The sequence below is a fragment of the Micropterus dolomieu genome, linkage group LG07 (assembly GCF_021292245.1).
Source record: "Micropterus dolomieu isolate WLL.071019.BEF.003 ecotype Adirondacks linkage group LG07, ASM2129224v1, whole genome shotgun sequence".
Lineage (NCBI taxonomy): Eukaryota > Metazoa > Chordata > Actinopteri > Centrarchiformes > Centrarchidae > Micropterus > Micropterus dolomieu.
In genome coordinates, this window is record NC_060156.1 from 19464790 (window position 1) to 19492433 (window position 27644).

At 40.2% G+C, this 27644-nt stretch overlaps 1 protein-coding gene across 13 annotated transcripts in view; it reads left to right on the forward strand.

Moving 5' to 3' along the window:
- dachd (dachshund d) overlaps positions 1–16446 on the forward strand; it is a 117980-nt gene extending 101534 nt beyond the window's left edge. For 10 of the 13 annotated variants that reach the window (XM_046054027.1, XM_046054028.1, XM_046054032.1 and 7 more), the window contains 5 exons: positions 5381–5526; positions 8037–8184; positions 8833–8991; positions 10233–10301; positions 14287–16446. In XM_046054027.1, the coding sequence (XP_045909983.1) occupies positions 5381–5526; positions 8037–8184; positions 8833–8991; positions 10233–10301; positions 14287–14324 (560 nt within the window). In that variant the 3' untranslated portion in view covers positions 14325–16446. The remainder of the gene's footprint in view (positions 1–5380; positions 5527–8036; positions 8185–8832; positions 8992–10232; positions 10302–14286) is intronic. The other 3 variants (XM_046054033.1, XM_046054030.1, XM_046054036.1) reach the window with 1 other exon arrangement.
- Positions 16447–27644: the final 11198 nt, after the last annotated feature.

Sequence of the window (27644 nt, forward strand, 5' to 3'; positions counted from 1 at the left end):
GGAAAACGCTGACTTTGAACAAATGAACACTCTGACCTTTATGCAATAAATATGACATGGGCCGCATAAAAAGACAAGATATCTTCCTCCTGAATGGAAGTCAACACAGATTGTGCTCCCTTGCCTCTTGCTCTCTCTGTTTCCATTTCTCTTTTCCTCTCTCTCTCTCTCTCTCTTGCTGTTTTTTCTTTCCCTCTTTTTCCAGCTAACGGTTAAACAAATTATGAAATTGATTTTAATTGTTTGCACCATAATATTGCAATCTATACTCTAAAGGCACATTTTGTAGTTCATAATTTTTTCTGCTGTGGTAGTATTATAATGTACATTGCAGAATATTGTAGACAATCATCTGTCAGTTTTGTAATCTTCAGGCGTGATTAGATACTTAAATGTTATCATTAGCGAGCAATAACAAAAAATTCTTTATCCACACCAGGAAAAAGACAGTTTTAACAGAGAGAATAAACCTTTCACTGTGTCTTTTGTAATCTCAGCGCAATCCCAATTGAGCATCGCGATTGTCTTCTTTTGTCACCTCAGACCGCCTCTCTGACAGTAAAGGATTTATGGTTATTTCCTACATGCAGCCTGTCCATCTGTGGCTCTATCTTCATATGGCCTTGAGAATACGATTCAATTTATTAAGGCAAAGCAATGGACTCATTACTTTAAAAAGGTGGCAAGAGAGAGAGTGGGAGAGAGGGAGAAGTGACACACTGAATTGGTTATTAATGGAAAGGCACAGCCATAGGGCAGTTGAAATTTAATGATATCCTACAAGAAAATATGAGGGTGTCACTCTCCAAAAAGTCATGCTAAATGTCAACATTTTAGGGTCCCGGTGCTAATTTTATGCCTGTGCACAGTAATGTTTTGGAGAGCATTTAGGAAACACGGCCGAGTGGCCAGCCTGATTATCCCGCTCACCTTCTCTCCTCTCTCCAAATGGGTTTGTGCAGCAAGCGATTTCATCTCTAAGTGAAGGGAACATTAGGGAGGGGAGAAAGAGAGAGCGATAGAGGAAAACACGCGGTTTGATTTTCATGCTGTGATAAGAGAGTGGGAGCCAAATGTTACCTGTTAATCTAGCCCAAACCGACCGGGGCTCTTGACTTTGTCCCCCAGCAGGGATGGGGCAAACACTCATTTTCCTCTCTCCGTGATGAAAAGGAAATTAGCTTAAATGTGATGAGGGCACATTAGTGTGTGTGCCATGCGTGTATGTAATGAGTGTGTATGCGTTTGAGAGTTTTTGTTTGCAGACATCTGAGTTCATGTGTGTTTTCTCTTTCTTCACAGTGTATACAGTACATTGCGCACACATATGCACAGCATATGCATGTGATAGTCATTCCAAAGGAATTTGTCTTGTATGGATCATCACACACAATTTCACATTATGTCCTGCAGGTTCTTACTTACTTTAAGAAAGGTGTGCCTACAAGTGAATCTAACCCTCCAGTAGTTAGGTTATTTGCTGTTATATAAAATGTTTCTTTCTAGATGCTGTGAATAAATCAATTTTAGCCTTTCTTAACACTTGGAAACCTGCTTTTACAAGTGTGGAGTTATGAGTGAAATTATCATTTGAATGTAAGAGTCAGAAAAAAACATCTATAGTTGTTAAAATAAGCATATTACATACTCTAGTACCTGTTTACAACTATCATACAGTGAAAGCTGAATTTATTTTGCCTGAAAGACCCTCCAGAGTGCAGACATCATTTGCAAGATAAGCTAGGCTCATGTATTTTTAAAGGGCTCAAATTGCGTGCAACTACTTTTCTGCCCAGCTCTGCATCACTGCATGTATACCAGAAGACAGATTTTTCCCTTGACAAGATTTTCCAAATCCAGCCCTTTAAGTGCAGGTGGAATAATGCTGTGTTGGCTGCTAATGGTTGTCCGAGAGGTCATAACTACTCCATTTGAAGGAGGCTGGGTTCTCCGCAGCCCTGGCAGGTCAAATCAGATGTAATTGTGCAGTGGAAAGCATTGCCTTGCTTAGTGTTGGCTGTGCTGACAACCTCCAGGTTTAGCATTCAGTTCTCCTGCTGGGAGGAACACAGGTTTGCAAGGACAAAGGCTTCACCTGTCAATATATCACACTGACTGGCCAGCCAAATGTACCTCTGCTCTCTGTCTCTCTTTTCCCCTCTCTCTCCTATCTCTCTTCCTCTCTGTCAGTCTTTCATTCTCTGCACACCCATTCTATTCCAGCCTCCTCTTCCTCAGACTCTGCCTCACCTATCCATCCATCCATCCATCTTCTGTCTTCAACCATCTATCTCTCATTCCTGGCATCCTTCTCGCCCTGTCTCTCTCTCTCCCTCTCTCTCTCTCTTTGTGTGTCTTTCTGTGTCTTCCTCTCCTCCCGCTCACACTGCCTCCGTGTGAGGACTCAGCTGAAATGTCCTGAGGGACCCAGTTTCAAACACAGGAACCAGAAACATATGGCACATTTTCAACTCCCAAGGTCAATTACAGCTATTTATCCAGAGATTGCAGCTAAATTTCCCAAGGTTTCTTCTAGATTTACCACAGATTGCAATGTGTGTCTGTCACATTTTAAATCAGGCCAGTTTCCTCTGCTTCTCTCCGCTCCCTGTGACTTTCCATCAAGTATTTCAAAGGCTTTCAAGTGGGTTTTAGACATGTTTTATCTCTGGTTATCATGTGCCCCATCTTTTTTGCCTCAGCTTTGCTAGGTCCAAGTGCCGATTGCAACACAAATCTAATAACATGTAAATTGGAGATAAGCCCAGATCCCTCCAAGTGATATTTTTTACATTCATAGTTTGTCAAGTCAATTCCTGGGTCCCTGTTTTAGCAGCACAACACATGAGGAGTGAGAAAATTAACTGGATAGGTGATTCATCATTGCTAGCACACTGTCAAGGACTCCCTCTGCAGCTATTGAGAGCAGGGTGGAGGAGGAGGACGGAGAGAAGGGGTGGGGGCGGGGGGGTTGTTTTAAATTATGGCATTTCATTCAGAATGCATTGTATTTACAGCGTCCCATTTTTATTTGTGGCTCCTATTATCCGCCGAAACAGTTGTGCATGAAATGTTATTTGTGACAGGGGTGACCTGCGAGTGTTTTTCCACACAGTATTTCATAGTCGGGGGCCTTAACTGTACCTTTAGCGTACGGTAAGCACAAGAGGCTGTCACAGCTGCTGTTGGCAGCCTTGCTTGTGGAGAAATATCACCTGGAAACAGAGTACTCCATTCCACCGGCCCCCATCACTCCAACGCCTGTCGCTGTAATTAAGTTGAAGTCAATGATTCTGGAGCGATGGTGAGAAATAAACATGCAAACACATGCCAGCATTTGCAGCCAGGCACAGAGAAAAAGAGGGGGGAGTTTGGGGGGTGTGGGAGGGAGGGGGGTGGACATTGTTAGAAGCACAGAAACCACAGATCTAGATCACGTTCCACTGGAATTTACATTTGAGTTTCATTAAGCCTGTTTTGATTATTTTGATTAAATTAGTCACTTATTAGCTTCCCATTTCTTTTTTTTAAAATGCCTGTATTTATGCATAGCTCTTGGTGGAAATGTTATCTGACAAGGAGTGCTGTACAGTAGTTGGATACTGTCGAACAAAACACGCTGTTTGCTTTTCCCAGAGCATGACAGGTTGTTTCCCCTGCAACAAAGCCATCAAATATTCTGTGTGATCCAACATTGTGTTGGAGGGGAGGCCTGCTGAGTGGGAAGCCGGAGTTTGTTAAAGCAATGATTTATGATTAATGCCAACACTAAATAAGGGACAAAGTGCCTACAGTACAAATCAATTACAAAGCTACAACAGCAGACCTTTCCCCGAGGTCTACTAACGTCTCTAGTTGTTATGGTGATTTTATTGGAGGTGGGTGATGCATGCATATAATGCACGCAATACATCTATATCAACCTAAGCTGGAGCCAAGTGCAATGCTTTTGATCTTTGATTAGTTATTTTATTGAGATAAAATAGGACTTTCATGTTGTGCCACTGTATAAGGAGAGTGCATTTTATATCTCCACCCAGAAGCCCACCTCAAAAGGCAGACAGAACTGCACCAAACAAAACAAATTACCGCAGGAGTGGCTTCTTAAAAGTAGGCAATTCATTATTTTTATGAAGTCAAATTATAAACAAATTTTAATCCATTAGGCAACCATCCATTCTAATTAATCAACAGGAGTGAACTCCATCTGAAAAAGGAGAAAGGTTGTTTACTCTCTCCACGGACCAGCGGTGCATATTTCACCATCTTCCCCGGTCAGAAAAAAAAGAAGAAAAAAAACCTTCAAATTACAAACCTAAACTGTGAATGCTAACACTCGACTTTTGGCGCAGAGATGCTTCCAGGGCATTTGCAGATGCTTGAAATAATCTCCAATGTTTTTGCTCAATCTGCTCTGAGGATGGGTGAAATAAATACTTTAAACTAATTAATGTAAGACCAGCTGTTCCCAGCACTTGGCTAGCGTTGGTGAATATTGATGGGAGGGAGAGGCAGGGCTGTTCAGCTCCACTCGCTGTTTGTACAAGATTCAGCCTGCCACATAAACAGATATGAATACTGGATGAGAGCAGAGAGGTGCTGTGCACAACACAGCCAGGGTTCCACATTACAAATAAAACTTTCCCCCTCTTTCATTAAATTAACAATTAAACAGCTGATGGTGCAGACTTCCTGTGGAGAGCTTTTCAGACTGGATGTGTTTAATAAACTGTCTCACTGCAAAATGGTAGCACTTACAAATTGTTGGCTTAATAAAAGCTCAGTGGACAAAAACATGTGGCAGATCTGCAACAAACGGCAGCGTCCATACAGTTTTAGTCTGACCAGGCTGCATCTGTGTCTGCTGGTTTTCCTCCTGCTTTCTCTCCCTCTTCTGCTCCTCTTTCCTCCTCTGAGGCCTGGTGGAGAGGCTGGACAGCAGATGGCAGGGCCCTACCCCTCTGCTGGTGATGAATGGAGGATGATGTCATCTTAGGTTTGACAGGCATCCGTGCATGCATACACAAAGGGAGCCGGACCGTGGGTCTGCTTCTGATTTTGGAGTCCACATGACATCTCTTAAATGGGGGAAGCTGGATTTATGTCGCGGTTGATATTGTTTAACTCCACACTCGGGCCTTGAGAAGAAGCAACACAAAGGAATCTCCAAGGGACCAGTCAGTCCATTATATTTGTGAGAGGAGGGGAGAGATGGGATTGGCTGCTCGAGATCAATACAGACCCAGTCATAGCTACTGGTCAGATCAAGTCAGGATCAATATGTGTCAGCATCACCAAAAACTACTCACATATTGAACCACTTAGCTTGTTTTCAAGTTTCACAATGATTCATTTTCAATGCTATTATTTTTCTTTGCAGAGGACAACTCAATGTGCACCCCAACAGCGAGAGATACCTACGAGAGGTTGTCACTGGCTGGACAGGCCCTTCCTCCTGGCTTCCCCTCACCATTTCTCTTCCCGGATGGTTTGTCGTCAATAGAGACTCTCCTCACCAACATACAGGTATTGCCCGCTGACAAAGCTGTGCCCTCATAACAAGATAGAGATAACACATTTTTACTTGCTTTAAAACACACAGTTAGTAGCAGGAACTTATACAGTAAAGGATCTCTGCACAGTCCCTTTAACCTCATTTAGCCAAGCCAGTTCACAAATACTGAATGTATTAAGCTTCTGTGTGTGAAATTGTGTAAAAATATGATTGGGCCATATATAGAAATTATTCTGATGCTACAAGTGCTTGTTATAGAAAAAGGAGACAGTTGCAGTGCTGCCTGTGTCTCTGTCACAGTGTCTTTGTTTTAACTACCACTTGAGGGTGCCAAAGTGGAACATTATCAATTCTTCAAGTTGTTTTAAGAAAATATATTGTCGATATACTTTAGATCAAAACCATCTTCTCCAGAAAAATTACAGCCTTAGTCTTACAATCACCAGGAAGTAGTGTGACTTCCTAACATTAAGTAAGAGTGTTGAGGTCGGGTCGCGTAATTGGGCATACAGAGCATTTGACTGACAACAGAGACCTGTGTACGTCCTGTCTCTTACCAACATCCTTGCTTTTCTTTAACCATAATGGAGCTTTCCAAACGATTGCCGTAAGATTTTCCAAACAGTACTCAAGAATGGCATGAAAGTTTATTCTGTCTAGACCTTGACAAAAATATCTCAACACAATGAACACTAACTAGCTTTTTCTGAAGCGTTCAACCGCTGTCCTCCTTCACAGCTGAACAAACGCCATCTGCTGAAAAAGACTCCGAGATAAGTTTGAAAGCTCCAGAAATGGCTAGCAAGACAATGTTGATTTAAGATATCTTTTTTTTTTTTTTTGTATGTGTCAAACTTAACCAAGTGGTATAAGTTGCCTCAACTAACCACACCATCACCATAGTGCGGCAGATCACTCATATGGGTCATTTTAAAATCCACTGACAAATAATTTATTTTGTTGTCTATGAGGACTAAATCAGCGAAAATACTCTATAGAGAACCTATTTGTACCCACAGAAATGTCCAGTCGTTATATCTAAATTTTGGGGGGGTTCCGGATCTCGATAAGCTGAATGACTCAGTCTGTGTTGAAATATAACACTACCATTGTTTCTCTTCAATTTATGGCTTTCCATCCAAAATGATGTTGGTAAAAGTCAATGGCATGATGTAGACTCTCTACAAGATCTCATTTTTAGTCAAAAAAGTGGACACCATCATCTGTATCCTCCTTATAAATATACTTATTATGGACATTACAAATCCAGATACACTCATCTGCAAATCTGCATACCTTAACAATACCCATCTCCGCAGAGTGCCATTTAGGCTTCAGCTCAAACACCCTCAGTCAGAAAGATGAATGTATTTGCCTGCTGTCTGAGTGTAATGGTGTGTGTACACCGCTGCCCTTCTCATTGCACTTGTACCATTGGCATCAGAGTCCTGCTTCTCCTTTGGCTCTGTGTGGTAATTAGAACAGCACAAGTAAACCCGTCGCAAGCTCCCAACACTCCACTAAGTCATCTTTGATAATGATCTTGAATATTTATATACAAATCATCAAAATGAAACCAAGCAGAAAATTAAGATAAAGCAACTTAGAATAAATTGGGGTCATAAGAATCAACAATTAGTAAGATATAGTCCAGTGCATTTGATATAATTGCGTGTGGATGGGGAATAATTGTGATGAAAATGGCCGCGGTACTGTACAGCTTTCACATGAGATTGCAGTAGCGTTCAATTCAGGACTGTCAGGAGTGTATTTGGAATGGCAGTAATATAATTGATACATGATAAGATACTTGTCATTCAAATTATTCATTCCTGCTGTGCTGCGCAAGGAGCTTGGAAATGTGCCACAGGGACTAATACTGTATATTTATACCAATCCAGTTACAATTGTCAGCTGTGTATTTAAATGGGAAAATGGAAGAGGAGCTCCATCTTAACTCTTAGTGTGACAGTGCTGAGTGGTGTTTTCTCCTTCAACCTTCTCAATCAAGTAAACGTCGCTTTGGTTCGGTTGAGATAGCTCTCAAGCGTCCGAGCGTCTATCTTCGCTTGTATTTCACAGCTTTGACCAAAAGGGGTCAGGCGCAGGTACCCAGCACTCTCACATTATTCATTATTTGAAAAAACATTATTATTACAAAAACTCTGGTAGATCCATGTTCATGTTTCTAGATCTTGTGGGAGCAGCTAAAAGATAATGACATCTTCACAGATAAAAGGACCAGCAAAGGTGGTATTACGCCTGAAAGGACTCATGTAGCAGCAGTCAGCTTTTGGCCCTGTGCTCTGCTTCACTACTGTGGGCAGCACAAAGAACTGCTGTGACATACTTTCAGTGTGGTCATTTCATCTTGAAGCTCTTAAATAGCCGACATCACTCTCTTTTCCCCTGCTCCCCCTTTTTTTCTGTATTTCTCTTGAGTGTATATATTCACATGCCTGTGTTTTTGTGTGTGTGTGTGTGTGTGTGTGTGTGTGTGTGTGCGTGTACGCGTTTGCAGGGCCTACTCAAGGTGGCAATTGACAACGCACGGGCTCAGGAGAAGCAGGTGCAGCTGGAGAAGACAGAGCTGAAGATGGAGCTGTTCAGAGAGAGGGAGCTCAGGGAGACTCTGGAGAAGCAGCTCGCCATGGAGCAGAAGAACAGAGGTACTGCCTGACGACTACCTGGCACCGTATCCTCCCTGTCAGCTGCATGTGTGTGTGTGTGTGTGGGCATGCGTAAATGTGGATTTTTTCGCAACATTTCAGACTTCACAGGCCTGTGCTCATGTAGACGTGATAGCTCCTGATTGTACATGCACAGCTCTGCGTGTTTCTTATTGAAACACTGACATACAGTAAGCGGCTCTTTGGTTACACATACATTGATCTACTTAGCACCGGCTATCCTGCTCTAAGTCAGTTAACGTAATTGGTAAAACACATTAACTTAGAGAAATTCACTCTCAGTCTCATGTTAAATGCATCAGTTTCATATGCTAACCGTTTATGTTTAATGAGAGAAATTCATGAAAAACATCCCATACATTTTTCAATTTTCTTTAATTCCCTCTAGCAGTTTGTTAAGTCACAGTCAGTTTTTTCTTTTATTAAGGAAGATCTTTATATATTATAAAATATTTAGGTTTAATTGGTTTCCCTTTTTCTATTACAGTATGCTAGATTTTAAAAATGAAGTTATCTTCTCCTGCTAGAATGCAATAGCTACAATAATCCGATTTCAATCTAAGATAAGGTCTCCACTAATTTGCCCCATAGCTCATTAATTGTCACTGTGCTCTTTTCCCATCCTAGCAATCATTCAGAAGCGTCTGAAGAAGGAGAAGAAGGCCAAGAGGAAACTCCAAGAAGCTCTGGAGTACGAATCCAAGAGGAGAGAGCAGGCTGAGCAGACCCTGAAGCAGCCCTCACCCTCTGACAGCATGCGTTCGCTCAACGGTCAGACGCTCCACAGTGAGACACGCTTACTGTACCTTTCACTTCCAACACATGCGGGTGTTTCAGGCATGGGCAGTTTCTACTGGCACAGATGTGGAAGGTGGGGGGTTGATAGGATTTTTCAGGAGATGAAAGTTGTGTGACGTACATATTGTGAAGTCACAGACTCTATTCTTAAAAGTATAATTATTTTAAAAACAAAGCTAAAACAGTAACTCACATATTTATTTATTTATAGTGACCTTTACATTTGTTGCAGCAATAAATGGGTTAAACTGTTTTGCTCAAAATGTGAACAGTATATTATCTAAAGTGCAACTTTGCAGCTGTTTAAATGTATGTGTTTGCGTTCCATTCTCCTTATGTCCTATAAATGTTTGCATGCTGTTCACTAGGGCTGCAACTAATGATTATTTTCATAATATATTAAACTGTCAATTATGTTCTTTATTAATCGTTTAGTCTGTGAAATGTTGGATAATAATAAAACAAAAGATCGTCAGAGCCCAAGGTGACGTGGTCACATGCCTTGTTTTGTCCAACCAACAGTCCAAAACCCAAAAAGTGTTCAGTTTACAATCATATAAAACAGAAAAACAAGCAGCATTCTTTGCTTTGACAAATGAATCAGTCATCAGAATAGTTGCAGATGAATCAGAAAAAAACCCATCAAAGTCAAAGTCTCACCCAGTGTTAAACCATGTAAGGCATATTTACAGCACACTTCAGTTCACAACATATATTTAAGCGCTAAACTGTCTTGCATACATTTATTGTTAATTACTAGAGTTACTAGCTGGTTTGCACACTTTAGGTTGTGCATACAAAACAATGATGAGCTCATAAAATATGATAAACTGTCAGACTTTCAACTAGCCAGTGTGTAGGGGATTTCATTTGAATAGTTCAGTGAGTAGTACAGATCTTTTTTTATACATAAAGTCAAAATCTGAGTACATTTTGACCTTTTGACACTTCAGTACATTTTACTACCAACACTGTACTTTTATTTAAGCAAACATATGAATGCAGGGTCACACTTTTAACGGTGTTGAATTGAGGATTCCTCCACCTCTGATAATAAGCACACAGGGAAGCACGGTTCATCCCATGCACACATTCGGTTCCACATTCGGTTCCGGAGATATAGCTTGAAGGCTTAGCCTCTTGTTTTGAATGAACGATGCTGTGAAACTGGCATTGTGATAGGTGTGTGTCAGGGATGTTTAACGGCGGTGATCCCTCTCTTCTCCCAGACTCTCTGACCCCTGAGATGGAGAGTGACCGCAGCAGTGGAAGAACAGATGCTGAAAGGACAATACAAGGTACAGGGGCTCAGATGAGACGATAAATCTCTCTCTCTTTCTCTGGCTCTCACTCTTGCTCTCTTTCTCTTTGTGCCCCCCCCCCCCCCCACCCCACCCCACCCCATCTTGCGCACTTTCTCTCTCGCTCTCCCTCACACACACACACACACACACATTGCTTCAGCTTATGAACATTAGTGTTTCTGTGCCTGCTGTTCAGGCATACAGCTCACCATCTGGGCCACAGCACTAGGTCAAGATCATTGGTTTTCTGTTGAAATAATATTGTTCTTTTACTTGACTTTTAGTGGCTGTGATGCTTTTAGGAAAGAGATCTTTGTTGGAACAAAACCCCGTACAATGCAGTAGATAAAACAGTGACACAACAAGGCTAGAAGGTCGCAGAGATAGAATGAAAGAAGTGGTTTGTTTACAGCTCAGGAAGCATTAATGAGTCATAAAACCACAAAAAGCAGTTGAATCCCCCCTTTGATAGTAATAAACGGGGCAAATCAATCCATTTTATGAATAAGCCTTGTACATTTTTAATGGTTTGTTTGTTTCTTAGCCTTGGGGGTGCAGTATGTGTTTGGGGAAGGGCGCTCCAGCGATAACCTCTGTAGACTGTCTGCTATCTGTGTTTACCCAGATGCAAGACACCTTGCAGAGGTTGAATATCCTCATTATTACTCGAACGTCTTCCTTTAATACGCCTCAGCTGCGTCTGCTCAGAACTGCCCTTATCAGTAGGAGAGGTCCCGATTTATCCGGAAAAAATGCTCCATGTAATTTGCTGTGAAAAGTGGAAAATATTCATCTTTGTATGCGAGAATAAGTTGGGCCCCCTTTAACTCTTTAATGTTTGATTAGTCTACTTGAACTGATATTTTGTGAAAGGGCAAAAAGAAAGAAAATTTACTAAGGAGAAGTGATGACTCCTCCTTAATTAAATGTCATTCAGTCACTGCAGGGATCTGAGACAGTTTGATGTCCAAAAAAAGGAAATCCATATGTCATCATTTAAATATAAAGATTACTTCCAGATACAGCATAATTATAGCCCCCTATTTCATACCAAATTAGTATATTTAGCTACTTTAATTTCTTTACACTTAGATGAAGAGCTTGCCCTTTTGTAGTGTAATTGTATCAAATTCAATGTGTTAAAGCTTTACACTTATAGTGACAGCAGCCATTGTCCTGCTTAAATGTGTAATCTTAGTTGAAATGAATTAGAATTTTTTTTTCCCCCAAAAAAACATTTTTTATCTCATCCTTGTTAGGAACAGTATGATGTGGCCATAGAGCGTATCATTTTTGCTTTCTCTCAATCACTCTGATCATTGCCTTGAAGAGTGGAATGAAGTGGGGAAACTGAATAACAGGCTGCATTTTGTGTTTTCGTTCAATTAGAGAAGCATTTGTCTGCCACCCATGTCTCCACTGCTCTACTCTGCAAGCCTTGCTGTATAATTAACCTCAAATGGCAAAAAATGATGTTGATAAATTACACTAGCAGAAGGGGAAAAAACAAGCCTATCACTCGCATGAAAGCCGAGAGAAATGTGTGGGTATAACTCCAAACTAAGGGAGGCGAATGGTGAGAGAGAGAGGGGGAAAAAAATAATGAGGGCATAATTTTAGAGAACTAATTATTTCTATTTGTCTTTTGTCACACTTCTCTAATTCTGCGATATTAACACAGTCTGTGTTTATTAATTGCTTTTACAGTGTTTTGAATCGGGTCCAAGAGGGAACGTGGCTCTTTTCACAGGCAGGCAAGCTACTGGGACTGTACCTCGCCAGTACTGCCTGGCAACGGTGCACATGTAAATATCTTCCCCCAGTATCTTCTCTGGTTCCCTCCCGCTTCCCACTCGATGTGTTCGGCAAGTTTACACGACCCTGTGCACAGAGATAAAGTTCTTTGTTGCAAGATTAAACATCAAAACAGTTAAAGTGAAATTAAAATTAAATGAATGAATGTCACTGAAGCAAAAAAGACTGTAATTAATGGATCCCTTAATTGTCTTCATAAAATATTTGCATGGGCATAATTTGCATAATTTACATGTATTAATTAATCTTTCAAAGGAATTTTATGCTGAGAGAAGCCAAAATTCCCTTTGTTTTATTTAGCATCTAATGAAATATTTATTCTCTTTAATGAACTTTTCATCTTGATTTGAATATAAAAATACTGAAGTTTCAACATATTTTAATGAGACGGCCTTTCATCGAACAATGTGTCAAGACGTCACCAATTTTCCCACTCATGTATGTAAAGCAGATGTTTCAACATTTGCACTAATATCGCGCCCCGATTTAAAAATGGATTGGAATTAGTGAGATTTGCTTATCAGACCCCCTCTCTCATTCCCTGTCTTTCATGATAATTTCATCTATTAGAGGTAAACTGCTGCAATATCTAACCTCCTCTCGACAACGTACTGAGAGTGATCATCCGTCAAATAATCAAATTGTCTTCTTTTTCATTAACACCCTTAGAAATTGCTCCAAGTGTGAAGCTGGGCAGGCAGGTAGAGCGTGTGATGTTTCCTCTGCTGTTATTATGAAAGGCGTGTTTTGTGTGTATCAAGTTGTGTATCCCGGCCCACACTCTTAACACTCTCCGGCCCCCTCTTTGGCTGTCTGTTCTTCATAGCGCTGCATTGATGCTGTAATGACTTTTACACAGAACTCGGTGGTTGCTGCTTGAATAGAGGCAGCCAGAGTGCAATGCCTTTGAGACCTACGGCAGTGCTGGGTAATTAGCTTGTGTGTTTGTACACCACCCAGCCCCCCACACACACTTACTGTATACACACACACACACACAACAAGCCTTTGTTGTCTTCACTCTCCACGACAATATATAAAACACCGGCTAAAAGGGAAAACAGAAGTAATTGATAAAATATTGATAATGCAGTCATTTTAAATTTAGCTAAATTCTCACTGGTAAAATAAGCAAATAGTATTTAATTATAGAAAATAACTTGATGCTTAAAGTGTGATTCCCAGCAGAGGTAGAAGCCCTTTATAACCAGGTGTATTCTCCATGTCTCCGTAGAATAGGAGTCAAGCGTCGTCTCTGATGTCCTGCGCGGCTTGTGTCATGTCCAACAACTTGCGCTGCTAAATGTCTTTGTGTGCGTTTGTCTTTAACATTGAATTATTTAGGCACACTGCCAAAGAGAAGTGTGGTCTCTTAAAGGCATTACTGTAGCGTTCTCCGGCAGAGGAATCGTGAAGGTAATAAACGTCAAACATGCTCCTGAGCAGTGCCTAACAGATGCTTTTACCAGCTCAGCGTCTGAGCAGCACTGCTCGCTCAGGCGAACACTCAGACAAGAGTGTTTGCTGGAAATGGACAAAGCTCGTTAGGTTGGAGGTGTCTGAACATAACGTAACAGTGGAATGTCTGCCATTTTCAATAAACACTATTCCCATGCAGGAAATGTCACTTAGAGAGTGCTTTACATCATGAGTGCAGTATTATGTTCAAACAAGCGCATCAGTAGAGATGTCTTAAACACATGTGGCATACAATTCTGATACTTCCAGTGTGGTTATCATATCTGCTTTAACAGTGTGTGCTTTCCTGGTAATAAAATATGCATGTAACAGTGTAATTATATTTGTACCTCCCGACTTATGTACTGTATTAGATCTTAAATACAAAGGTAAATTATTTTATTTATTGTCTTATTTTCTTTCTACCTGACACGAACAAGATGGTCCAATTAATGACATAAATGTTTGTTGCAAGTAATAAAGTAAATTACTGCACATGATACTTAATCATATTCGTCATGGTGCTAACTTAATCTTATCCTTAAATCGGTTTCTGAATCCATAGTAACGCTGGTGAAATTGAAAGACTAGAGGGCAACATTTTGAAGTCACGTTTCATCAACAATCACATCCTGAATAGTGCATTTGCGTCAGCAGGATGTTAGCTGTTGGCTAATCCTTGGCTCCTGTGTGTCCTCTGTTGCAGATGGAAGACTGTTCCTGAAAACCACAGTGATGTACTGATAAGGCCGTGAGGAGCTGGAGGAAATAAAAATTTCAGAAAAAAGGAAGAAAAAAAAAGAAAGAAAAGAAAAGAAAACCCATGAAGATTCTCAAGAGCCCTTATCCAGGCTGTTTTAGTAGAGGAAAGAAGTCAAGCTGCTTGTAGGAGTTCAGTGGAAATGCTGTGTTCACCCAAATGCTGGAGGAGGTTGTGTCTGAATGTAGAATAAGAAGTCTTTTTCTCTCAGAGGCCAACATTAAATAGTTTGCTAAAGCAGGTTTTGACTTAGCGGGTTGGCCAACGTGAAGGATAAACATATATATTGAGCACAGTAAAAATGTACCCATGGTACACTGTTGGTAATAACTCGTAAATTCTCAGCACTGAAGATTTTTATACTGTATCTCAGCCAGCGAGAAAGCTTCGAAAAAGAAATTCCACTGAAGTTTTGTTTTTGTATTTCAAATTGAATTTTGAGAAGCTAAAAAATGACACGTGGAGATGAACCTTGTGAAAAAAAGAAATGTGAATCTACCCATGTGCTCATCAAAAGAGAAGACTGATGTTTGATTTTCATGTTTTCTAAATTAGATGAGAATACAATCAAGTTTCCTTTTTACCATTTCTGTATATACAAGATCTGATGATAATGATAGGAAAACTCCCTCTATCGAACCCGAGTGGATTGATAAGGTATGTGTATATAACGTTAAGAGGTATTGTGTATGCAGTAGAGCTATTAGGCAAACAATACCACCATTTATATAAACCTACAGTTTTGTTTTGTTCTATTTCTGAGCCATCATTCTTTCCTATAGCTGCCATTTTGGTGAGAAAGCATGCAGGCATGTAAATGTTTGTCCTGGAATTATGATATTTAATAAATCCTATATTGTGCTGAACAAATACTAGGGTTGACTCACTTAAGCCCAGATGATTTTGAAAACATAATTATCAAACATTTCACATTCAAAATGAAGACTTTTGCTGTCAATAGTACTGTAATCTTTGTAACAGAGGTAATATTTCTTGGGATTTACTGTACATTTTTGTCATGAGACACACTCAGAATCAGCACCTGTCAATGCTTTTTTAAAAGAAAACGATCCAAAATAACTATCAAATTATCAAGTGTGAGCTTGAGAAACCGTTATGACACAACTTTTCAAAAACTGAATGCCATTTATTTACATTGTTCAAATCCCTGGTGAACTTACACAAACATACTTTTCTTTTTTTTTTAAGAGTGTTTCGTAATATCCTGATGAGAAGAAAAAAAACCTAATTTTAAGTTAAAAATATTCCTGTTGCTTTCCCAGAAGACTTTCGGATTTCGGTGCTGAGACACCTGTGTATATTCCCTAGACATAAGCTGATGTCAGTCCTTTAACTGCAAAACAGTTTAGACCTTATGTGTTACAATCAGGAGAGGAGGAGGAGTGTCCCAGGTCCACAATGTGTTTGTTCTTTTTGTTCTCAATGGAGTGTCTAGGTCTGTCGTCACTGATAACTTATATAGCTTCTCGAATCATCTCTTCATTGTACTTCAAATTCAAATAAAGTTAACATGTTGATGATAAAATGTGTTGCCCGAGGTCTTGAACACACTTCTCTGTTCCACGACGCCCGGTGTTTTGAGGTGGAATTCAAACACTGGTTTAATATAGGAAAGGCCACTAATACATAAAAATGTAGATCATCACAGCTGAGACAGCCAAACATAACAGCTCAAGATGATCTGATAATAATGTAAGCAAGTGTTGGGGGGCAGCTCCTTTATTTTGTTTTGCGATTCTCTTGTTGTTTTTGGCGTATTCGTTTTTTGAGACCTTTACAATCAGCCCCTCGGTCTTTTAACTAATTTCTGTGTATTATGTATGGCCTAAAAAAAACGCTGCAGGTATACTGTACTGTAGAAAAATAAATGAGCATATTGTTCTTCACTTTGTATGGCAGTAAAAAAAATGTATGACTAATCAAATGATGAGAAAATCTTGTGTAAGTTTTCCTTTGTTTTCACCGAGTGTGGATGCGAAAGTGTGTGCGTGTGTGTGTGTGTGTGTTTTTAAATGCATAGGCTAATCCTAGATATGTAAATGAGGGTGTGACCAAGCTCACTGTAAATAAATTATTTCATGTGTACGTTCAAGTGTATGATACTAATTCACAATATATCACCATAGAAGTAACAACGCTCTTTTAACCAGTTGTACATGCTGTCGGGTCATGCATCATAATATTCACTTTACATAACACTTATAGCTTTGAGGGAGTCGTTGAGAAATCACAAAGCTCTTCTGTTTATGTCTCATATGTCAAACTATTCTGTTTTGTAAAAGTGACGTTGTCAGTTTTTAACACTTCATACACTTTTCTTTGAGTGTGTTTTTTATTATAACTTGTACTGACTGTTCTCCAAGACACCCCAAGACACAATAGTTATCCACAGGGATCATTTCAGAACAACTCTAACAGGTACAGCTCTTGAAACGCATAAAAAAATATGAAATCGACATTGAGAGACAAATTTCTCTAGTAAGCAATTCTGAGTGAAATGTGTTGACACAGCATGCTTGGCCCATACCCATTTTGCATGCTTTTTAAAGCATGGCCTTAACGCAGCCACAGAGATGAATAATTGACTGATTGCTGCATAATTCAATACTGCATTGTAAAAATCCAAGGCCTGAAATATTTCAAGCTTTTCTTCTTTTTATTAAAAAATGAGGTTAAAGTTCCAATCAACCTTGAAAGAACAATATGACACACAATGGGCGATCAATCATGAAACCATGCTTCTCGTGGAGTTCAGACTCACACTGCACTTGCAGCTCCTCTCGAAACTTAAGCTCACTCTGGAGTGAAAGAAACTGACATCAAGTCCACTTTATCCATTTAATGACTCAATCGTTCCTTCTTTTTGCTGCAGTGAAAGATTCACTCCGCTCGCCTCCAATGAGCTTGTGAGACGCGGGTTGTTCACAGCTATTACTCAGATATTCTGTTTATTTCTCTATCTGATGCCTTTTCCTGCAATGGTGTATGAGAGTAGAGGCCCTGCAGCTACATGTTTCATATCACTGCACATTTTGTAATAAATTCAATTCAGTACAAATATGACCATGAGGCACGAAGGCTTTAAATACCAAATGTGCATTATAGCTGTGTTGTTGCATTTGACTTCGCTGTAGTGTGGAAAGCACAGTGCTGATTGTATATTCAAAGCATTCAAAGCCGTGTGAGCTGTGTGCTTTATTTACTTGGCTTGACGTGGAGATGTGCTCATGAAGACATCATCCAGACATGATTATTCCGCATGATCCTGTCTCTCATTTCACTGTTGGTTTGCCTAACATCACATTGCACAATTTGTTGTTGGTTTGCGCTTGCTTGACCAGCTGAAGAAACTTGTTTATCCTGACACTGCTAACAGATTTATTTTTTATACTTGAAGGATAAAAAAGTTTCACCAGAGAGAAATCAAGTTATATTAATACTTCAGCATATTGTCAACTGCATTGTTAACTCCAACTGAGCTAATTCCCTGCTCATCAGCATGACCAGGAGATGGCCATTTAGTGGAAGCAGTAATATTGCATGTCTCTTGATAACTCAGTGGTGCCCTGAGTCTGTGGAGAGACATTAGGAAGGTGCAGGCTGATCATCTGAAAGATAGGACTAATGTCACCTAATCAGATAGACCATTATGTATTAGCGAAACTACAAAACAATTTTATCTGACAAGGGCCAGGCCACATTACCTAAATTAACATTTTGCAAGCGTGAACATGGAAGACCACAGAGGCAAGGGGAGGGCTAGGACTGCGGCCTGCGCTTAGACATTCGGCAGTAATTATTAATTTATGATTGTCTCTGGTCTTAATGAAAATGAAAGCCAGGAAAGAGAACAGGGAGGGATAATGTGGCGTGAAATTGAGTTTCATTTGTACAGGGTCCACCTTTTAACTCTGCGCTTCTTAGGCGGAAATGGAGCCAAGCGCTTCCCTCTCTCTCTAGAGAATGTGTTTCAGTGTGGTGGGGTTTTTTTAATCACACTCTCTCCTTTCAGTCAAAGCGTGTTCATATCCTCTCATCCTTTTGTGATATTTGGGGCCAACACGCCCTTTAACATCTCCATTACTCTCATAAGGCCTTTTCAAAATGACACAAGGCTCTTTGATGTCTGATAACTATGTCAACAAGTTCCTTGAATGGAAATGTCTCCGCACAGTGCTTCTTTAATGTCAACAAGGCAGCGCAGAAAGGTCTCAGACCAGGTTGGCATAAGAGGGTTCTAAAGAAAGGCAGATTGATTTACACAAGATTGTGTGAGGTATAATACCTTGTTGATATAAGACAAGACAGATTTATTTTTTTATGCAGGCATCGTTGAGCCCTGTGGATTGTTACATGCCAATTTAAGGCTTACAATTGTGCTATACTGAAGTGATAATGGTTTAAGAGCAGGAATGATGGAGGTGATTTATTGCACAAACAAGCAGAGATGAGGGGCATTAGATCATTTATGTATTATTTTGTAATGATTTAATTTAAGATTTTTACCTACATACTGTAATTCTATTAACATGTATATAGGTTGTTCATTATAACTGTTTTCAGTTTGAGGGTAAACTAACACACAGCTATTCAAGTCCAGCTTGCTCCACTTTTAATGACTGCCAGGAAGATAAAGAGCCATATTAAATCTGTTTTTTTGTTTGTTTGTTAAAAAATGATTGCTCCAATATTCCTCTCCCATGCTGCACAATCACTTAAATGTGCTGGCATTGTACACAGGGTATTATCTGCAATAAATGATATTTTTGGCCACTAGGGGTCAGTGAAAACAAGCTGTAAACAAAGCATTAACATACAGTATTGCTAACTTGCTAGCAAGCAGTAGATTTCACATCCAACCATAGACTGTATTTAGTGGATGTAGTCATCGTGACGTCAACTGTTGGTTTGTGGACTGCCGTTTTGAAGCCTCGAGTTTGTTTTTGCAACCAACGGCTTCGGACGTGACCATATTTGGACGACACAGTGGAGCTAACGGCCGTGTGTGGAGTTAGCTAGCTTGCTTAGCTAGGTGCATCTGTAATTCATGTTAACTGATTTTCACAGGGCTGACAATTTTGTCTAGCGAACAAAAGTCTTAAAACTAAATGTACTCAACAGAGAAAGTGAACAGCCAACTCCTAATAAGCTTTTTCAGCGGCTCTGGTAAAATTTACACAGTTCCGTGGGTACAGGTCACTCTAGCCTGACTGACAGATCGCCATGGTAACGACTTGTCATTCATAGATAATCCCGCCCTGAAGCATACTCTGCTTCATGGTCTAGTTTCCTCTAAATGGGACCATAATTCACTAAATGAACATCATGTTGTATTGAAGAAGACATGAAACTAGTGATTGAGACCATAAACTCATTATGAAAGTGTTTACTGAGGTAATTATTCAGCTGAGAAGTAGGGTCATTTTACCATTATTTCTAATGGAGCCGGACTTCTTTTTGCAACCAGAAGAGTCGCTTCCTGCTGGCTGTTCGATAGAATGCAGGTTTAAGGGACTTCTGCGTTGGATTCACGTCTCAGACCGGAAGCTTCCAGCTTGCATCCAACAGACAGGGAGCAACATTAGGATTCATTTAAAGTTGTGTTTCTGGTCACACGACCAATATTCACTCTCTTTTAGCTCTGTTGTTGGTCATCACCAACTCTTCAAGGAAATATTTAGCTCTTTAGCTGCTAAATTTAGCAGCTAGTCACTGTCTTTGTTGTTTGGTGGTGGGTTAGGCAGCTTTATAGTGTTTTTGTTTTCAAGCTTTTTCACTGAAAAGCTGCCTGTTGCTGAACACTGATAAGTGTGGTGAAATTGAACCAAAACAGTAAGCTGCATGCTGTGAAAACCCAAACAATCAGGTGAAAGATATAAAGCTCAGTACAACTGGGGGACAGGTGATAGCCTAGTCCCTGTCTAAAATATTCAATGTATAAAAGTATCACTTGAATTATCTCTGTCATCACTGTAAACATTGATAAAGGGAGTTAATCCGCAAAATAAATCCCAAACAAAAAGAATGTTACAATATCAATTATTTGCATTGCTAATTACAATATTAGACTTTGAAGACACTTCACATATAAAGTGGCATCTGTAAGCTCCCACAAAATTACTCACAGTCAGAGTATCCAAATCACATGGGTTTCTTATATTAAGTCAATTACATTTTTACAATTGTGAGAGAAGGATGGTTAATTTAGTTTGACCCAAGAGCCCCCCACACTCCCCCAGATAGCAGATGGATGAGACGAGTGACCACAGGCTTGAGGGAGTATGTATCTGAGTGTGTGTGAGCCCACTGGATTAGTCTTCATTTGGTGCCTCTGTCATAAGGGAGGAGAAAACTGAACACTGTGTGGCAGAGCAAAGAAAACACACAGGGTCAGCCAAACATACACAAACACAAGCGCGCTATTAACCCCCCCTCCCCCCAGCTCATCAACTTTATTTTGCAATCTTCCCTCAGAACCATTAGAATACCCTGAAGAAATGACTTTCCAATTAAAGGGGATCTAGAAGAAGAAGTTCTTTTCTTTTTTTATCTACAGCTCCTGGAGTACTTTATTCCAATAATTTAAATTGAAATAGATTTTTTAATTTACCCGCTGACTGTTACGGACACTGAGTGCAGGGCCAAATAGACCTACGTTGCCAGAATATTTGTCATGATAGCGTGCTACATGTACATTTGCACATGCCTCATAAATAGTAATATATTTCCTCCTGTGAGAACAATCAGGCAGGACAACAAATGTAGCCGTTGTGTGATCATAACATTAGGTATTTATCTCTCATTGTATGTGGTGTTTTTGTGGAAAATGTTATTCTCATTTTCCTGTAACAGGTCCATGCTAATTAGCCAAAGGAACAATTTTATACATTTTTGAAAACGAACATAAGCAAAAATTTACTATCCCATTAAGAAGTTCAGAGACATAGTCTAAGCAATTTGTCAACTATATCAGACAGACTGCTTGTAGATTTAGTGTGTATGGGGTCCTCTGCACTCAAATCCAACACTCAGGCCAAACTTTACTATTACACTGCATTTCCCACATGCTCTCAGATCAGGAGGAAACAGTAGTCTGTCCCAGGCAGGGAGCTAGAGCCCCACATGTTTAAGTTTGACAAACTATGCCTATGAACTCCACAACAACAGCAGCTCCAGCTGCGTTCTAATGAGCATTTATTGTGTCTCTAGTATGGCGAGCACTTTGCAGAGCCTGCTTCAAAGCCAACCAGATTCTACTCGAGCTGTTTTACAGATGCGTCTAGAAATCCGAGGCCGTTCTTCTGTGGACGAATGGTTCTGTCTTTTGCTCCTGACAGCTGCGCAGGCTTGTTGTTCGCTCTCTCCTGAGTTGTTTTAATAAAGTTGTGCTGCAGGAGTAGTGAGAGAAGATTAATGGACGCACAGGAAGTGTGGCAGTTGTGAGAGGATGCAGGACAGAGCGGGCCAGCAGCCATCTGTTCTCTCTCCTTTACAGCTCTCTTAATGGAGAAGCAAACCAAACAACATGGATCTGAGCCCTGCAGACAGACACACACACGCACGCACACACACACGCACACACACACGCACGCACGCACGCATGCACACCTCAGTTGCACACAGCTAAACACAAAGCATTACTTTATGTGACAGAGATGAGAGCTAGGCTTTTGTCATTGTATTCCCCCTTGATGGACGTGTATGTGTGTATGTGTGTGCGCTTTTTCCCCCTACCTTTCAGCGAAATAAAGTTGGGTGTGAGCCACGGCTGTGAGATTTAGATGAAAGACACAGTCTGGATGGAACGTGATTAAGAGATATGTTCTTGAGGCAAAACAGGACTTGGCATTTGCTGAGACAAAACCTAATCAAATTAAAGCAAAACATGGCCATTGTTGTGGAGTGTGTTCCCTGCTTGTGTCACGTTTGAAATGGAACAGTGTAAAATAGATATGGGCTTGTGTCTGCGCAGCATCACCGCCACAGTGGTTTTATTCACATTTACACACAGGCACTGACTAATGACGGTTGTGCCAAATGATGCCTAAAGCACTTTATAGAGCTGTCTAGGTTATAAAAAATGTTTACTATGATGGAGCTGAATGGCTCACTGAAAGAGTATTATTGTTTACAAGTTATTGTTTTAGATTAATTCACTCAGCAGAATTGTTAAATTCTCTATCCAACAGGCATGGCCACCTCCAGTTCATTCTTCCGTCAGTAAGTATTTACCGGTCCTCCTCCCTTGAGTTGCCACTCTTTACTGGTGCACCATATTTATTATTAGCCTGTAATGAAATCTATAGTCCAACTGTTTCTCATTTTGTTTGTTTTGAATGAACGCAGACCATGTCACGTTAAATGACAACATGCATCGTCTCCCTCTTTCTCCCAGTGAAGACATGTGTACGACATGATGAAGTTTCCTCTCTGAGTATCAATCTTGTAATTGAGCTCAGGGAGAGGAGACGTGATGTGCACACAGAGGAAGTGAAAGGCCTCTCTCGCTCTCCCCTCCATCCCTCCATCCTTCACTCTTTCCCTACCCTCCTTCTCTCTCTGTTTCTCTTACACACACAACGACACACGCTGTGTCCTCCTTTTTTTCCCAGGCACACACACACACACACGCACACGCACACACACACACACACACACACACACACACACACACACACACACACACACACACACACACACATGCACACACACAGAACTCTTCCCCTCTACCTGCTTTTACATTAAATGTGTCAGCTCTCTTTAATGCACACCAGCTGAAATGAGTGCATTAGCATTAGCTGCCATAATATCACTCACTGTTCAGGGCACACTGCACAATGGCCCAGGCCCCGGCGCAGAGGGGAGACACAAGTGGAATCTCCTAATAGTGTCTTCACAAGGTTTTCACAGCACTACACCCTGAGTGACACGACGTCCTGGAGCTACAATGTCTTTACTCGTGTCTCTTTATCCGCCTTGTAATGTTGCTTTCTCATTGTGCTCTTACGATACCGTGGATCATGAGGAAACTGAAGTGAGACCGGATTAAATATTAACACAACCTGACACAGTCCCAGAGCTCCTATTCCACTTCACATGATACAATTAAAAACATTCCCACCTGCATTGAGCGGAACACTTGTCAAGAACATGCTGCTTTACAGACTTAAAATAAATCTTATACTAATCTATAGAGAACCTAACAAGGAGGAGGCCAAGGTTTTCATGCAGGCACTTAGCGGAGTAGGGACCTGGAAAAAAATCAGAGAGATGAGGGCCTTGCATTATTTATACGTGCTAATGGTGGCTCCCTGTGTGTGTGAATCAGCAACAGAACAATCTGCAAAAATAGATACACAGCTGTAATCAAGGCCATACATTTCCTCTCCTTCTCCAGTTCTCTGCTAACTGCAGGGTCAATTGGAGTCAGTTTAGTAGCATTTGAAACTCTTGCAGTAGATTATCTCTGTTTAATGGAGACAAAAGACAATGCAGGAGTAGATCGCAAAGATTACCTCTGCCAAGCTATCCTGGCTAAATATGTGTACAAATTCCTCACCCAGTTCCTATTGTACACAAGATATCACTGTACATCTACCACGATAAGAACAATAGCTGGTGTGCTTAATGTAGTTTTGTCAGCAAAAGGAATCCATTAGTCTTATTGTGCAGCCCTTAAGCTCAGCATCACAGGGGGTAACCCACTGTTGCGCCACTACATCCATGCACATGTGCCTCTCATTTCCTATGGCAGTCCAGAAGTATCCTTCAACATCCTATTGTAAAGTTTACCAGGGGAGAGGTTCACTGTATTAAAGTGCCCTGAGAGAAACGCTAAATGATGTAAATGCAGGCAGCTGCTTGTTGCTAATGCCGTACAGTAGACAAGGAGGCCCAGGCGAGGCTGGATGTGTACAGTATCTATATAACATTATAGGCTCTCTTTCATGTCCTCGTGCTCTCTAATAGGAACAATATGAAGACTAATGGTATAGCAAAAGTGTAGGGAACAGGGCTTTACACCAAACTGCAACATATCCTGTTTCTGCTGTTTCAAACACAACAACATGTTTAGGTGGCAAAAAACTGCTTATTTGTTGTGCATTTTTTGAGGTTATAGTACAAATGCAGGGGCCACAATAGGTCAGATACCATTTATGATGTAGCTAACTATTTCAACCATTTAGCCACTACTTTTAGGCTTTTCACCATTTATCCAACATTTCTATCTATTTTAACTGTTTATCCATTACTTTCAGCTATCAATTTTAACCATTTACTCATGACTTTTACATCTATTTTAACTATGTATCCATTAAGGAGAACCTGGACAAAAATAATTCTTTTCAGATAAATATCATTTTAAATGATAAAGTTACAGACAGAAACTAGTTTGCTTGTGATCAACAACTCATGTGTTTAATACCAGGTGTTAATTTGTACAAAAGTGGAATGACTTCGGTGTAATTTGACTTTGAACTGACTGGAAGTTGCACACGGATGGGTCAAAGTAACACAATATAAACTTGAAGGGTTTAAATTATTCTAAATTTTAATTAGAAATTGTAACTGTGTTACTTTTGTCCTGTCTTATTTTTTTACAGGTTCTCCTTTGAGATAACAATATGAAATGTTTATTCAATACCTTTGCCCATCTATTTCAACTGTTTATCCATAAACTTTAGCTAACAATTTAGGTTCTGCTGGTTTGCCAGTTTTTGTGCTCTGTCAATTAGCACAAAAGACTGTTGTAGTGCTACAGCTGACTCAATATGTGGATATATAGGCCATATTATAATGAGAATTTCTTTTAAGATAGTTGAGCTACTCCACAATCTTACTATATACCTCTGCAGAACCCTGGCTGGGAATAACTGCTGTAGGCCTACCATTTCTTTTTTCATAGTCAGAGGGCGCATTTGTCCCAAACCTGTTTAAATATTCAAAATAGCATGGGACACAAATGAATATCTAAGACACAAGACTCAAGAAACACTTTTAATCGTGATAAAGTTAAATAGTCCAACAAAGCACTATTTAGAAAAACAAATACAGCAACACTGTCTCTGATCATCATTTGATAGTGTGCTGACACGCAAACTCTATTAAGCTGTCTTCAAATATGCAAAAATGATATGATTTTACAATGATTACATATTCACTTCCCCAGCTGGCTGGCTCCAAGCGTCTCCATTTGTCATCGACTATTGTGTCCAATTATATGATTAGCTTTGAACACTCCAGCACTTCGAGAGCTCTCGTGTGTTCTGCCGCGCAGAGTGATTCACAAACAAAGTCATTACAACATGTATTCACACATATCAAATAACAAAACAGATGGCCACTGCGCTCGCCGCCTGATTTGTTTTCCACACGAGTGGTAGAAAAAAAAAAGTATTTTGTGTGCACTGTGTTTAATGCTGACTGTTTTTATTCCCAAAGAAGAGCAGCTGGCTGTCGCGCTGTTAGATCAGCTTCTATGAAAGACAATCTTGTTTTCATTAATTTCTCTACAACAAAGGCACTTGTTGGGAAGATTTAGAATTACAGCGGGTAAAGCTTCCGGATAATTCATCACAGGGACTTGACAGGAAACTTAATTGTTTTAAATGCCAGTTGCTGTGAGCAGCGTGGCTGGTTTATCTTTGATGTCTAACAGGTGGGACAGATAGACGATCCTCTGATGTTTCATTTGACCTTTGACCTCTTGGTTATAAATCCATTTGTAGTCCACCGGCCAATAAACCTATCATCGTGTGATGAACTGCAGTTCCCAGAATTCCTTGTGAGATGGAAATCTTGTAGTCTGCCTCCTCTTATTAAATACTGTGTAAATCTAGCCCGTCTATATCCTACAGTCTGGCCACTACTTGACCTATGAACACTGCACAAACCAACCGAGAACCATATGGACTCCAAGTGCAGTTTATCCTTTTACCATTGTATTACCCTAACTTATCTTAGTGAGAAGAATTGAATGGGCTCACATGCCAAAAGTGAGAAAACAATAGAACCAGCATTTCTTTAAGGAACTGCTCAGTATAACATAGTTTATTTAGTTGTGTTTGCAATTGAGAAGCCATACGATAACCATTCAGAGAGAGCTATATTACATGCGGTTACACCACAGGGTGCGTTGACTGTCTAATTGCATGAGACACTACATAGTTACTCAGCGACACTGGCTCACTGTCTAATCTAGTCAAGACTGCGCAAGTGTGACAGACACACTAACTCGATTATTTTGGCAATTGGCAACACCAAATAAATTCTTAGCTCGAGTGATGTTTGTGCAAGAAACCTATCAAAACCGTCTCATTCAAACCTGAGTTCTTTCCTTAATTTAAATTAAAGTATCTTCACAGGGATCGAACTGTCACATATTCAGTGCCTTCTACCTCATCACTTGTCTGTCGTTTGAGGAATAAATTGAGGAAAAATTGCAGGATGCGGTGCTTATACTCGCAGCAGAGACCTGACATAAGTATCCCTGTGCAGAAAAGGTTTTCTCTTTTAAGGTTAAGGTTGCTTTAAATCTAGTAAATCGCCTCGCTGACATCTCTTGAGGATGTTACTGTAAATGCACTTCAAGTGGCTGAATCATTTAACATCTAATCAATATGATTCGTGTTGCACCATAAACACACTTTAGGCTGATTTGAGGTTGGAGCTGTTACCACTGTAGTTAACAGCTTCACTGTGATGAGGTAGAATGGTTATTTCACAAACTGATATATTTGCTTTTATGAAGCCACTTCAATTCATGCAATAAAATGCAGAAACAAAAAAAGCATAAACATCTCTAAAGCAGAGATTCACAAATGTTGCACGAACCACTTTAAAAGTAAAGAAAACACTGTTTTGTGTCTGCTCTGAAAGGTAGAAGGGATCTAGCTGTGCCATGCTGCCATCACCTGGGCAATATATTTACAGCAACTTTTGGGACACTTGTGTTTTAATAATATCCTGTTTCAAGTGGTTGGGCTTAAACTCATACTCCACAAATGTGACAGGGTGAAGTGACACCAGTCAAACATCATTTGCACCTCATGTGCATGCGCTGATGGTCTATTTAAGTCACGGTGTGTCACTGAGTAGCTACAGAAGCGAAGTTACAAATATGATGCAGCGACCAAAGGAAAGCTGCAACCTTCACAAACCCACCATTGTTTCCTGTTGGTTTCCCCCCATGGAGACAGTCAGGTCTTTTATAGTTGTTGGTTGATGTAGCGAGAAGGCTGAGAAGAGTTTCAGTGTTTCATAATAAAGCAAACACTGAGATA